This window comes from Rhagoletis pomonella, unplaced genomic scaffold (assembly GCF_013731165.1).
Source record: "Rhagoletis pomonella isolate Grant_MI unplaced genomic scaffold, Rhpom_1.0 Rhpom_scaffold_00012, whole genome shotgun sequence".
Taxonomy (NCBI): Eukaryota; Metazoa; Arthropoda; class Insecta; order Diptera; family Tephritidae; genus Rhagoletis; species Rhagoletis pomonella.
This window is the reverse complement of record NW_023458566.1, coordinates 4,020,444-4,034,586: the sequence shown is the minus strand read 5'-3', so window position 1 is coordinate 4,034,586 and position 14,143 is coordinate 4,020,444. Positions and strand designations below refer to the sequence as shown.

The 14,143-nt window shown below is 33.5% G+C and overlaps 2 protein-coding genes across 2 annotated transcripts; one reads left to right on the top strand and one right to left on the bottom strand.

Moving 5' to 3' along the window:
- Nucleotides 1-497: 497 nt before the first annotated feature.
- On the bottom strand, nucleotides 498-976 carry LOC118747410 (endocuticle structural protein SgAbd-6-like). Its single transcript, XM_036481456.1, has 2 exons — nucleotides 804-976; nucleotides 498-690 (listed from the first exon to the last, which is right to left on the bottom strand). Exons 1-2 carry the CDS (start codon nucleotides 974-976, stop codon nucleotides 498-500), a joined length of 366 nt encoding a protein of 121 aa, XP_036337349.1.
- An 11,503-nt stretch (nucleotides 977-12,479) lies between these two features.
- LOC118747408 (endocuticle structural protein SgAbd-6) lies at nucleotides 12,480-13,942 on the top strand. The gene is made up of 2 exons (XM_036481455.1): nucleotides 12,480-12,723; nucleotides 13,614-13,942. Exons 1-2 carry the CDS (start codon nucleotides 12,590-12,592, stop codon nucleotides 13,801-13,803), a joined length of 324 nt encoding a protein of 107 aa, XP_036337348.1. The 5' UTR covers nucleotides 12,480-12,589; the 3' UTR covers nucleotides 13,804-13,942.
- The last annotated feature ends 201 nt before the right edge of the window (nucleotides 13,943-14,143 follow it).

Genomic DNA, 14,143 nt, shown 5'->3' with positions numbered 1-14,143 from the left:
ATTGATACCATTATATGCCATTTCAGTTTAAACTTTTGTAGTTTCCGTTAAAAGTAGCCCTCCCGATAACGATTAGTAAAAGTCAAGGACAAACACTTAAAGTTGCAGGCATACATCTGAGCACTCCTTGATTCTCCCACGGATAACGCTACGTTGGCTTCTAGCGTGAATCGAGAGCCGGATCTCTAATTTTAATTCCTTAACTTATATTAATAAAAGTTGTTATACTCTTTGTTACATTTAAAAGAATTACGTTAAACCAAACATCACGCAGGCGAAGCTGCGGGCAAAAGCTACTTTATAATAAAGCAAATTTTTCATTGTAGCTCTTTTTATTTATTTACGACTAGACTCATGCAAGAGCAAATGCAAATTACTTAAGAAATACAATTGAACTAAAATTTAACATCACAATTCATTTAAATTCTCTAACTCTTTTTCATATACATCGCCACATATATATGTATGTATGTAAGCAGCTACAACCTAATTAAAAATCAAGTCGCTGGCTCTGGTCCCACCGGCAAATGTGTACCTTGCGGCTGGAAACCGTGCTCATCGGCGACATAATTCAATGTATATTGCACACCATCCGGCCCGGTCCAGCTGACGGTGCCCTCGACCGATATCGCACCGGCGTGTTTGACAGTAGCCGTTTCCTTGCGTGACACGCCATCACTGGTTTCAAAACTGTTGCGTATGCATGCCGGTGGGAGGGAGGGAAAGAGATAATGAAATTGAAAGAATTTAATTAGTAAAATCAAAATATTAAACTCTAATTTATTTTATGTTTGTGTACATACGCAAAATTATAGCCGTTAGCGCCGACATTTTCATTGGAATATTTAACAATCTGCACTTCGTCGTCAGCGTGCGTTGCTGGTGCTTTGGTGGACACGGAATCGGACACAGGGCTGGCGTTGGTCACGCACGCGGCTGCATAGAGCAGCGCCAACAGCACAAATATTCGTAACATTTTGAGCTAAACGATAGTTTCGCTTAGCACACTGCTAGACTTTGCCGGCTTTGATTTATTACTTTTGTGCTGGCAAGTTTGTCGCTTAAGTCTTTTGTTTGCTGTTGGCTGACGATTGTTGGCTGCTGTGTGCGTTCGTTTCGTTGCGTTGTTTGATTTGTTAACTTGGCCTGCCCGTCGGCTTCTTGTCTACCAGTATCAAACTCGAAATCGGTGCAAACGTTTTTTCGGAACTGTCCAAAGCCGACAACTGCGCATCAAAATGCGCTGCGCAATAGCTTTATATACGACTAAAAGAAAATACACAAACAATAAAATCGAAATCATAAAATACGCGCTTCGTCGAAGAAGAAAGAAGTTTTCTAACTTTTTTCCCGAAAATAGGCAACACATGAAATACATGTACAATAAAATATGCCAATAAGAGCAGCAGTGATAAAGCAAAAGCAAAAATAAAAATAAAAAATGAGCAAGAAGAAGAAGTCGCCTAGAAGCAACAACTCGCCGGCGAATCGATACACACACGAGTTGAGCAAATTTTTTTTTTTCTGAAATGTTAGAACAGCCTCAATTGAAATAAATATCGAACTAATTTAGCATCGAATATAGCAAAGCAAGTGTTGCGTGCAAGTCGATCAAAAGCAAATTACACACGTTCGGCTAAAAAATGCTAATCCACTTTGCATCGTAAATTATTGGAAGCCAACACAGAATTGACATCCAAGAAGTTGACTTTGTTTGGGCACTGGCTGTTGCTTCTTCTGCTTCTTCTTGCTTTTTGTCACACACAGCTGTGACATTCGTGCGATTTTGGTGTTGGTTTATGGCGTGTAGGTTGACTAAATCGATTCGCGCGCTATACACGTTGTGGCGGTTGGACGGCGAATGAGTTCGTTTCACTTGAAGCAAGGCAATAAAAAAGTCACCGAGGACTACCATAAATAAACTGACTCGATAATAAGAACAACAGAAAGCAATGACGAAAATGAAAGGTGAAGGTGAGTACTAAAAGATGCTAGTTCTGGCGTTTCTTTTTTATGTTCAGGTAATGTGAAGTGATGAAGATAATATTTTTTTTTATATTAAAGTTAATATCAAGGGTATCAGCTGGCCTGACATTAAATTATTAAATTAAAAAAGAAAAACAGTGTTCTCTGCCATGTCGAAAACATATTGAAAGCATCTTTACTTATAGTAGAGTAAAATTCTCCCATGCTGAGGCTTTGAAATCAGTTCATTTTTAGCGTCCTGGAATGTAATTGGAAAGAGAAGGATATTATGGAAAGAGAGGATATAGCTAGGTTTTAGTCGATCTTAATACAGACATCGATTAACAAAGTAATCGTTTGCGATATACAAACTAATCTAATTTGTACATACTTATGTATATATCGATAAAAATAATGATAGTAACATATCTCATAATATTGTAAACAATATCGATAACTAAATTTATCAATGTCGCTAATAACATACATTTATCGATTATGATATGGATAATAATATCAGAAAATATGTTGATTATAATATCGATAACATAATTGACTTGCGATAAGTATACTGTGTATATTGTATTCCATTAGGCCATACCAGAAAAAAAGTTCGCGGTACACCCGTAAGTCTCACATACTTTCGCAAGGTAATTTCAAAATTGTTTATTTGTTTTTGGTTGAACTATGGGTAGGCTTGGGCGACGCCGACTACGCGTTTAAGGCGAAAATTAAGTGAAAATTAGTCACTGTTTCTTAATGAATCGCTTAAAATGTAATACGCTACATTATGCTTTATTTTCGGCTTCAACTTCTTGTATACGAATACGCGACGCTAACTAACTCGAGGGTACTGCGCATACGGCGTCACCCAGGACTGTCTATGGGTCTTCTATTTATATTCTTTATAATATCTTCGGCATTTACAGTTGGATCTTGAAGTATGATTTATCGATGTTCTTGTCTCGAGGAGAAATTTTTTTCCCCCAAAGTTCATTGACCTCAAGTATACCGTTCCAGTACATACCCACCAGATCTTACCCTAACGTTGCAACCTGATTACAATAGGTACTATTTAAACAAATGTTTGTAACTATTGCCCAATGTAGATGTCACTGAAAAATATAAAAAAAGGACCCCAAGGTTCAGCCAAAATAGTTTTTTTCGAAATTGTCTTGCAAAATAATTTACAGCCACGGGTATGCGGCGAACTTTTTTTTGTTTTCTTGTAAGTCCGGTCTAATGTAGTATATACATCAAAGAATAAAAAAAGTAAGTGCGCCGGGGCACGCTGGAGAAGTGAAACCTACGTTACATATCTATTTTGTCTCATAACCAATATACACACATATGTATGTACATTTGTACATACGTACATCTGCTTTTGCTTAAGGTTATATTTGTGCTCTTTTTTCTATCTAGATCCCTACCTCTACCCCTGTTCGTTCTAATAACATTTATGTTATTGTTTTCCATTATCTTCATTTTTATCTCTATACTCTGTCGATAACAAAATCGATAGTAACATCCAACAAAATATCGACAACAAAACCGACAAAAATATCGACAACAAAATCGATGACAATTCGGTGAAAATTTCTATATCGATAAATAATCGATAACAAATTTCGATTAGAAAAGCGCTAAAATTGTCGATTAAAATATCGATAACAAAACCGATAAATAACCCACAACAAAGTCGATACAAAAATCGATAACAAATATCGATAAGAAATTCGACAAAAAATCGATAATAAAACCGATAACAAATATTGATAAGAAATTTGATAAAAATATCGATAGCAAAATCGACAAATAATCGATAATAATATCGATAACAAAATTGATAACAATATCGATAAAAAATCGATAAATAATCGATAACAAAATCGATAAATAATTGATAACAAAATCGATTTATAATCGATAAGAATATCCATAACAATATCGATAATAAAACCATTTAAAATATCGATAAAAAATCACTAAATTATCGATAACAAAATCGATAAAAACATCAATTGTTATATCGACAAGTTCAGAAAATATCGATAGCGAAATCAACAACAATATCGATAAAGATTTCGGTAACAAAATCCATACAAATATCGGTAAAAAACCGATAAATTATATCGATAAGTCCTGAGAATCCCGAAAATCTCAAAATGGTTCCCAGATTGAGTCTCTGTGTCTCTATCTATATCCTTTTCTTTATTATTACCTTTATTTTAATCTTTCTTCCTTCTTCCTTCTATCTTTATCTATACTTTTATCGGTATCCTCATCCTCATCTTTTCCTTTATATTTATTTATTTACTTTTGCTTATCATATTCTTCATCTACATATTTCCCTTCACCTTTGCCCTTATAAAAGTAAAGATTTAAATTTACCTTGGTCTTCATTTTTGCCATCATCTTTACGCATCTTTGGTTTTGTTTTTATTTTTACCTTTGTCTTTATCCTTTTCTATATTAATGTACGTACTCACCTTTACTCCATTCTTGTATTGGTCCTTTTCTAGGTGTTATGCTTTAACCCCTTATTAGCAAGTTTTTGTTGAATTATTACCATGTGCATACATTCAAGAAGCACTTGTTTCAGCTCCAACCATTTCCGTTGCACTATTTCCGTGTGCAATATCTGTTGAATTCGCCAATTTACTCCCAACCAACCTTAGCGGAGGTTTCACTTCAAAAAAAAAAAACGTTTGAGGGATCTGTTCAGTGGTGAGGTGTGCTATATGAATTTCCAAAATTTAAAAGAAAACCTTTTGCAACTCGGTAGAAACCAAGTTCTATTTCAGCTTCAGCCAACACCAAAATTGCTTCAAGCAGAAGTCGCCACTCAACAGGCCAGGAAAGGTGAGTGATAGAACCATTGTGGATAACGGACTCTCATAAGCTAACTGGAATCAGCTTGGTGTTGCAATGAAGCATGCCCCTCTTTTCTAATTAGTTACTGGGTTGGTAAGAAACAGGCCAAAGTCCAGGAATGATAATCGTCCTGAAACATTGTTGGCAAGCTGCAAGGGAATTGGCCGACAAATACTAAAGCAAGCTGCGTCTATTTGCCTTCCGGACAGTAAGGACGTAGTAGAAAGAGAAGGGGTTACCTACTGATATCGCATAAACATCACCTGCATAGCGAGACCCCTTTGGAGGAGCACATTTTCATGCTTGACAAACAATTTTCATTTGGATGTTACCGGTCCAAACGTTCTAGGCCCACTACTATTTTTTTTTAATAATGACAGAAGTTTCAATTTTTCTTTCGCGAAAAAACTTCAATGGCTATGCTTTAATAGTTTTGTAATAAAAAATTGATAATTACAAGAAGTCACGATTTCATTATTTTTTTACAATTATGATAATTATTTCCGATCGACACTCTGACTTAAATGTAATTATCTGTCATAATTATGCAATGATTAATTAAAATAGGTGATTATATACATACATATCTTCATTCATCAAAGCGTTGAGTAACACTTTCATGAGATATGTAAAAACGAAAGTTTATTTATACGTATTCATATGCTTAACCCTTAACCACCCACCCATATGTCTCATAGGCCCCGTAGAATGAATGTTTTTGCCACCGATTTTCGTCAAGGCTAGATATAGATGTACTTGTTTTTTTATGTACAGTTTTTTTTTGAATTTTTGCTTTTATTTGAAATTTTAGTAAATTTATACGTTTACCGTTTAATGAACATTAAAATCAAAAGAAGCTCCTATTGCAATTAATAATTCTTGTTTATCGCATTTTCCAAGTACGTTTATCTTAGATATAAGTGACAAGTATTTGAGATAAAAAATAATAATAATTTTTTTTAATAAATAATGCAATATGTTGTAAACGGACTTTAAATTAAAAAACCAAATCTTTGTTTGTTAATTTTTATGACCGTAAGTCATTTTACTGTGGGGTCTCACAGGCGTATGCTAGGTGGCTGTGTGACAATAATTTGTGGTAGGTGGACAAGGGTTAAATAAATTTATTTATACTTTACATAAAATAGCTGTTTTTTCGAATTTATTTATACATATTCAGGGTCATCTAAAATAACAGTATGGAGAAACATAACACAAAACACGAATGCACCCACAATTTTAAAATGACCAATGGCAAGCATCGCTAACAAGTTTTGCTAGCACGCGACGAAAAGGTGATCGCGCCAGCAACTTTTGTGCTGATAGATAATGTGTGTAAAATCTATTTGCATATTTAGATATGCATCTTCACACTTTACACACTAACAAGAGCTTGTAAAGGGTTTTACACTAGGCGTGGTGATATGATTTTTCAAAAAAAAAATGTTCGTATATTTATTTCTTCAAGAGAATATAAAACAACAGCACAAAATACTTTTTCAAGGAACAGAAATAATTTAAAATATTTCACGTGATTTTTCTTGAGAACTGCAGACAACCATTAAGTTTTGAATACAATATCATTCAAATGATTTCCATGGCTCCCAATGCGGGAACGAATTCGATGATCCCAAATTTCGAGCACTGATGCCATTAAATCGGGTCGTATGTCATGAAGAGCTGAGAAGCGTTTTGATTATTGGCTTTAAGAATATGAAGAGAGTCTGGTTTATACACACAGACTTGGGATGCCTAAGAAAAACCTGTTCGCGAGCTGTGTAGTAGTAAAGCTACAAAAATTAAATAAAAATTGTCGAATTGAAACAAAAATACTTACATGAAAATCGCTCACTAAAAACTACATTTACCAACATATGACATATGATAAACTTACAAATAACAAGAACAATAATGAAATTGAAGTGCGACGAATTTCCAGGAAATCAATGCAGATGTCTCCTGTGATAGAAAAGAACCAAGTAATTTGTACCGAATATTTTCGCTAGCATTTTCTATTTCAGTTTTACTTTACTGCTAAAAAATACCACGGAAAAAAGGGATAGCACGGCTTAAAATTCTTAAAAAAAAATTTTAATTCAAAATTTTTTGAAAATTTTTAAGAATTCGAAAATAAAAAGTACAACAAAACCAAATAACTATATAGCGCTACAAGTCAACGGTTATAGAAATTATTTCTTGAGATAAAAAATTCTATCAACCAAATATATTCTTACCGGCTTATTGCATAAAGTTTGAATTTCTGAGCAGCTAATTACTTATAACATTTAATATTGCAAGTAAATAAATATATGTATATGTCTTAATCTGTTTAGGTCGGAAGTATATAACTTAGGGATTTCTAGAAAAATAGAATAATAAATAAATTAATTAAAATAAAATACCAAAATATATAAAATTAATTAAATCAATTAGTATGTTTAGGAACGAAATCAACTTGACGGGACAAGATGTCGCTATAACAAATAACCTATTGGCTTTTAGACCAAAAATTCCATTTTTTATAAACATTTCAAATCACAATGTCTCTTCAAGTCAAACAATTTAAATATTTATTTGCATTCATGCACGCGCGAGTTTAACTCATCTCCAACCGCACATTGCTGCAGCTATTTCCGATTTCAATATAATAAAAACAGGAGATTATTAATTCGCTAACCCAAGCCAATAAATAAAAAAAAACTAGTATTTATGAATGTTTACACTGTCTATAAGTGTCTATAAATATGTGACTATAATGGTCTTCGTATGACGTTTGCATACCTCAAAAGTAATTAGTTGGTTCACCTTGATGCACCTGTAACATGGCAATCAAATATGAGATAACTTAAAAAATAATGAAATAAAAAGAGCCAAAAGCATTACCAAGCTCACGAAATGCTGTACATACATATACACATACATAGATACATATGTAAGTATCAGCAGCAAATTCACAGCTGTATAATTTATAGAATTATTATGATGACGAGTAATGCAATTTATGATATTTCCTTTTTTGGTTTGTTTGTTGTGTGTGTTTTTTTAATTTGCTGCGGAAGTTGAATGTCGACTCTCATCAAATATTTTGGCCAACTATGTATGTGTGTGCAAGTATGCACCCAAATACCAACTATTCATAATTAAATTTTTTTACAAACGTACAAAATTGATGGTCTTGGTATTCATTTTTGAGAGTTTTTATAACTTTTGAAGATGTGCAGGTGATAACAGTGGTTTTAAAAACGATTCGGTTACTAACCGAAAAGTTGGTTTAACCCGTTTGTTACTTTACCACTTAAACAATTTAACCCTTTGACGACCGTTGTTACTCTTTGCTTGCCGTCATCAAGTTTACGAAGTTGTGCTCAAAAGTGTATTTATATCAAAGATCCAAGAAGACGCTACTAGTCTCGATATTCTACTATTTAAAAATTTTAAGGTTACCTGGAAGAATATTAAACGTATTGCTATCGAGCCCTACGCTAATTTTACCAAACAACATTTCTGAGACGCGAACATTAATGATTTGGTGAGGTTTTTTAACAACGAACTGGGAAAATCGATTGTACGAGATGACTATCGAGAACTTATTGAACTCGCCATCATTTTTTTTTTAGGAGGAGATTCTGAAAATAAAATTAAAACCAGACCTCAAGGCGCAATGCAGCAAGCAAGGTGAATGGCAGGAGCTATTTACTCTTTGAAGATATGTTTGCTGCAGTCTCAGTTTAAAATGAACTTCAAGGACGAACAAGCACTTAAAGATGTTTGTTTATTCATAGACAGTTTATGCCCTGGCTTTTGAATGCAGTTTAGCAACGAAAGCGCCGAATCAAGATTTACGTTTTTAAAGACCCTGAAAGGTTACGAAAGGGTTGACAATTTGATTTCCAAAGGCGCTTTGAGCGAACAATTTTGACGACGAAGTTGATAAACAAACCAAGCGGAACATTATGACAAACTTGCAAAGAGAAAGCTTTGGTGATTTTGGAAAGAGATATGTTCCATCGAAGGATGAGATGTCGGTCTTGTTATTTGGTAAGTGGTAATTAATCTGTTATTTTAAACATTTCTTATTTAATTTAATTAACAAAAAAAGAAGTTTTTGAGCCTAAAAGCAGTTAATGACACAGCCGAAAGAGCTTTTAAACTAATGTAAGACTTTTATGGTTTAATAACCGCAGACGAAGAACAAACGCATTTCCTATTACGCTGTGTGCAAGAACATAGAAAGTTTTATCCAGATTGTAAAATAGACTTTAAAACAGAAAATGTCCTAAATAATCCTCTTTTAGATTAGAGAAAGCCATTGCCTAAATTTATATTTTCATCAATATTAAACAAAAATATGAATATTTGCATTGATCTAGCTACTAGATGTAGAAAAAAAAATTTTTTAATTTTGAGCCCTTGTCGGCACGGGTTAAAATATACATAGAAAGGTGAAATTTTATATTCGAGCACAGGTTAGTATACTTAACAGAATTAAAGGGTATGCGTTTTGATAATTACTAAACAAACAATTTCGTCCATAAAAGGGCACCCTACTCTATATATATACTTCCACAAAATATTAGCAAGTCCGAGCTGGTTTGAATTGTCATAAAATTGTCGCACAGTGTTATATTTAGCATCTATTACTTTATAGACAACAGCGCTGACAGCTTCAACTGTTGCTGCAACTATGTATCTTCTAGGGCTGCGCAAGCGCATACATATTTGTACATGCACACGTACATATATGTATATGTATATACCCAACCTCAGGAGAGTTTCCATAAAGGCTTCAGTTCAAAATCAATGATCAATTTAGCTACTATTTGATAGCTTTAGTACAAAATTTTAGAAATAACTTGGTGACAAAAATTTCCACTGAAATTTGGCAATGCATGCGAGTGATGTTGCAAGAAAATTTGCTGACATGGAGAACCTATTTGTAGTTTGGCAACCATGAATGTCGCCCACTACATAAAGCGTAATTTATTGTGATGGCACTTAATGTTCAAACATCATAACTCAATCACAAGTTTTGATTGATGAAGTACCTTAATAAACATTAAAACTTCACACTTAGGCATCAAGGTAATTTATATTTGTATATTAGGATGCCTCACCAAAAAAAGTTGCCGTTGAAAAAATGTGTGCAGGCCTTCAAAGCTTTAAACTCTTCTATCAATCGTGGTGATTTGTTGGATAAAACTATCTCTTTAAACTAATTTTGTTTATGCAATGACAGAATATTTTTTTAATTTTTCATGAGAACCGAAACCGGTTGGCCTCTAACCCAAACTTGACAAGGGATGACGGAAATTTGTTCCAAAATAAGTCAACTTCGCGGAATGTCGAAAAAATTAACCAACTAATACGAGATACATAACCCTCCATTCTTTAGTAAGTATCTCTAAAATTTTTAGCAAGCATATCAAATTGACTAAAATGCAGTAGGCTACGATAACTTTCTTAAGTTTTATAGTCAGCTTTAAAGTCAAAAGACAATTTAGCGGTTGTCATTAAACAATTTTTTTTTTAATTTTCCAATATTTTGAACAGTGTAGTAAATGCTAATTTAAAATCAGTTACTTTTTCATATAAATTTCTTATTTATTAAAAGTTAGGCGAAAATAAGTTGGCCAAAAGTTGGCGATTTTAATAGTCGACTACGAAATTAAAGAAAAATCAAGCTCGACGAAAGACGAGATCTGGTTAAATTTATAAAGAGCGCGGGCAGTTGCTGCATTTCGCGTAACTAAACTCTTTTCTCAGTGTACGTAATTTGATAACTGCTAATAAGAGTTCACCATATAATATTTTTGAACAGTCTATATAAAAGCAACTAGAATCCAAAATAATATTCACACCGTAAATCACTGGAAAGGATGAGAAATTATGCCACTAATTGCTAACAAAAGTGTTTTCCTCTTCACACATGCCAGGCAAAGAGGTGATCACCTCATAACTTGTTAAGGAATTCATAACAGCCATTTAAGATCAATTGTTTTCGCCTACAAACATACATGCATACACACATTTGCACATAAATAATTACCTACACACGAGTAAGTATGTAAGTGCGCTAAGGTGGACCAAAAATGCAATTGAAAAAGAATTAGTCGGGATTTGAATGCTCTCATCCGCTATCTATACCAGAAAAACTGTACCCTGTTTAGAGGTCGCTCAAAGCGCTCAAATTTTTCCATATATTTTGTATGGGGAAAAATGAATTTTTCGTGCAGATGGTATAGAATTCTTGAAAATCAATATTTTTCGGTACGAAAACTTTGCTTCTCTTCAGGAGACTTTGGGCATTAATACTCAATTGTTTATTTAACCATTTGTAATATTCTTTAATTTTTACAGGACCCCCAAAAACGCCAAAAATTGCAATGGAAAAAATGCAAAAAAAATTTAAAATAAATAATTCGTTATTATTATTGGAAGTCTCCTGAAGAGAAAACGAGTTTCATGGTCGAAAAATATTTATTTTCATGAAATTGAAATTGTTTTTTTTTTCTATATAAAATACATGGAAAACTTTCAGTACTTTGAACGACCTTTAAATATTTTTTGATTTAAAAAAAAAAACAGAGGTATACTATTTTTCGGTATAGAGAAATCATAGGGGGTGAGAGCGTTAGAATTCCGACTTTACTGCTATTTGGACCACCCTAATGTGCGCACTTCAATAGCGCCTCTGAAGGTGTGTAAATAAGTTTTGTTTGAACTTAGGTGTAGCATTGAATGGAGCCACTTACATAGATGCGCATCAGCAGCGTTATAAGCGGCAAGGCGAATTCGAGTCCATACATACATACATACATACATAGATAGCTCAATTGTCAAATGATAATCAGCAGCAGCAACAGCAGGCAGAGTGAAGCTCAAAACGTCAGCGCATTTAATGGGTTTGTGATGTATTGCGGTTAATGACCGCAACGGGTACACACACATACACTTGTACACCCACCCTCATGCACACACACACACAGCACACACACATATGCGGATGTAAATCACAAAAACTCAGATAATCGGTTAAATTACATAATTTGCGCTTCATTATTTGGCAGTCATATGTACATATGTATGTATGTATGTATTTAGGTAAAATATATTTTGTTGTAGGTCAGCCACAAATGTTTTACAGATGGTCAAAAATGTACTTGGGTTTTTTCTTTTTTTGTTTACTTTGTTGGATGCTGCAATGCGCTCGCGTGTGGATTTGAACTTATAATCGCAGTTTCATTTAAGATTATCACATTAAATTGTACTTGCGTATGTATGTATGTATGTGCATATTGTCTGCAAGTGCGCACAAAAAAAAAAATAACGCTGACAATAAACCTCAATTTACTCCCCTACTTTTGTTAAGTCTACTTATTGTTGTTGCTTACTACAACGCCTCGTACGTACTTATAAGTTTCTTAACTTTTGTTTGCCTAAGTACAAATAAATGTACATACGAGTATTTGCCCAACGAGCGCAATGCATAGCTCGCACTTTGCACATACATATGTATTTACTCGTACACAGGTATGTATGTGTGCGTACACCCATCAACAAATGCGTACTTGATTGGAATTTCTGAAACACATATTTACGTATAAATAGCCTTAGACATGGATAATTACACTGCATTAGTTAGCGAACGTAATTTGGTATAACAACAAGTGTGGTAGCGCAGCATCCGTAGTGAAGTAACTTAAAATTGCACACAAAAAAAAAGTACTGCAATATAAATTAAAAATTTAAAATGAATTATACATTGAGCATCCTGGCACTGTGTGGATTAATTGCGTTCGCCTTTGCAGCGCCTCTAGATGATTCAGAACACGCTCAGATTCTGCGCTACGATAACGAAAATATTGGTGATGGATATAAATTTGGGTGAGTTGGAAGGAGAAGCGTAATCGAAAGTGAATTTTTGTTTACAAAATTAGAGAGTGTGCGCGTGTAGTGGTGTCAAAACTATGGTTTCTCGAAATTAAAAATCAAAAATTTGTGTGAAGAATTTATATTTACTTGGAAGTAATGGAAGTGGGCAGGTATCAGTAAGGAATTTCGAAAGTAAAAAGTAGAACACCGAAAATGCAATGAAAATTTAGTAAGATGGCCTTATTTGGCGAGTTTCTGAGTTAACAAATTTCTACGAAAAACATCTGACTGGATTTTTAGCGATTTTTCAAGATGTTTCGAGAACTTTTGGTATTGGTTCGTGAATTTTCTGAACCTTTGGAATTTTTTTTTTTTTGGATTCCTCAATAATTTTTGGATTTTTTCAAGAATATCCCGAAATTTTCTGATTTTTTAAAGAACTTTTGGGATTTTTCGGAAAGAATTTTTTATCCTCCAGAAGTTTTCGAGATTTTTTTTATATTTTCTTAGACATTTCGAGGTCCTTCGTGGTTTCTTCCTGAATTTTCTGAACCTCTTCATAAAAAAATTCCAAAAAAAAAGGATTGAAAACAACTCAAATCAGGAAATGTATTTTTTGCCCTTAGTAAATCACATTCTTCAACTCAAACTATAATTTTTTTGGTGAGCTTCGGAGCAAAGCATTGTGCCAAATCCAGTGTCTTTGTTAGTTGTCATTTGCAAAATAAGTGCAACCACAACAAATTTCAAAATTACAAAAAAAAAATTGCGCCGTTACCAGGATTTGTAAAAACTTAAATAAAAAAAAATTGCAAAAATTCGACAAAATTTTGCATTGAAATCTAACAAATTTAACATATTTAGTATTTTTTAATTATTTCTATTCATTTCTATCCTTTCAGCTATGAGACCAGCGATGGTGTGGTACGCCAAGAGGAGGCTGAACTGAAAAATGTCGGCACCGAGCAGGAAGCGATTTCAGTACGTGGCTCGGTCAGTTGGGTGGCGCCTGATGGACAAACATACACATTAAATTATATTGCCGACGAGAACGGTTTCCAGCCACAGGGTGATCATTTGCCACATGTTTAGGAGCAGTTTACTAATTTTTGTTGAAGTAATATTTTTTATATGTACGCGTAGTTTTAGAGTAAACCAAAAGAAAAAAGAAAAAATTAAGAATTGTTGCATACATATGAACGAAACAGTATTAAATGGACTTACAGCAATTCATAAAAATTTGTTTTTTTTTAAATAGCTAAAAATTGATTGGCAAAATTGAAATAAAACCAAATTAAGGGAAATATTGAGTGAGACATTGAGGTTTGTTCAGTTAAATGCATTTTTTTTTATAACCAATGGTTTAATGAAAACTTTACTATACAAAAATAGCAAAAATTACGAACTAAGTATTGCTAAAAGGAGAATATGT

Bases quoted from the DNA above. Each gene is read 5' to 3' on its own strand.
- LOC118747408 (XM_036481455.1), top strand. From the start codon at position 12,590: ATGAATTATACATTGAGCATCCTGGCACTGTGTGGATTAATTGCGTTC. The intron at 12,724-13,613 runs GTGAGTTGGAAG...CTATCCTTTCAG, and splicing joins GGTGATGGATATAAATTTGG to CTATGAGACCAGCGATGGTG.
- LOC118747410 (XM_036481456.1), bottom strand. From the start codon at position 976: ATGTTACGAATATTTGTGCTGTTGGCGCTGCTCTATGCAGCCGCGTGC. The intron at 691-803 runs GTATGTACACAA...CATACGCAACAG, and splicing joins GCTAACGGCTATAATTTTGC to TTTTGAAACCAGTGATGGCG.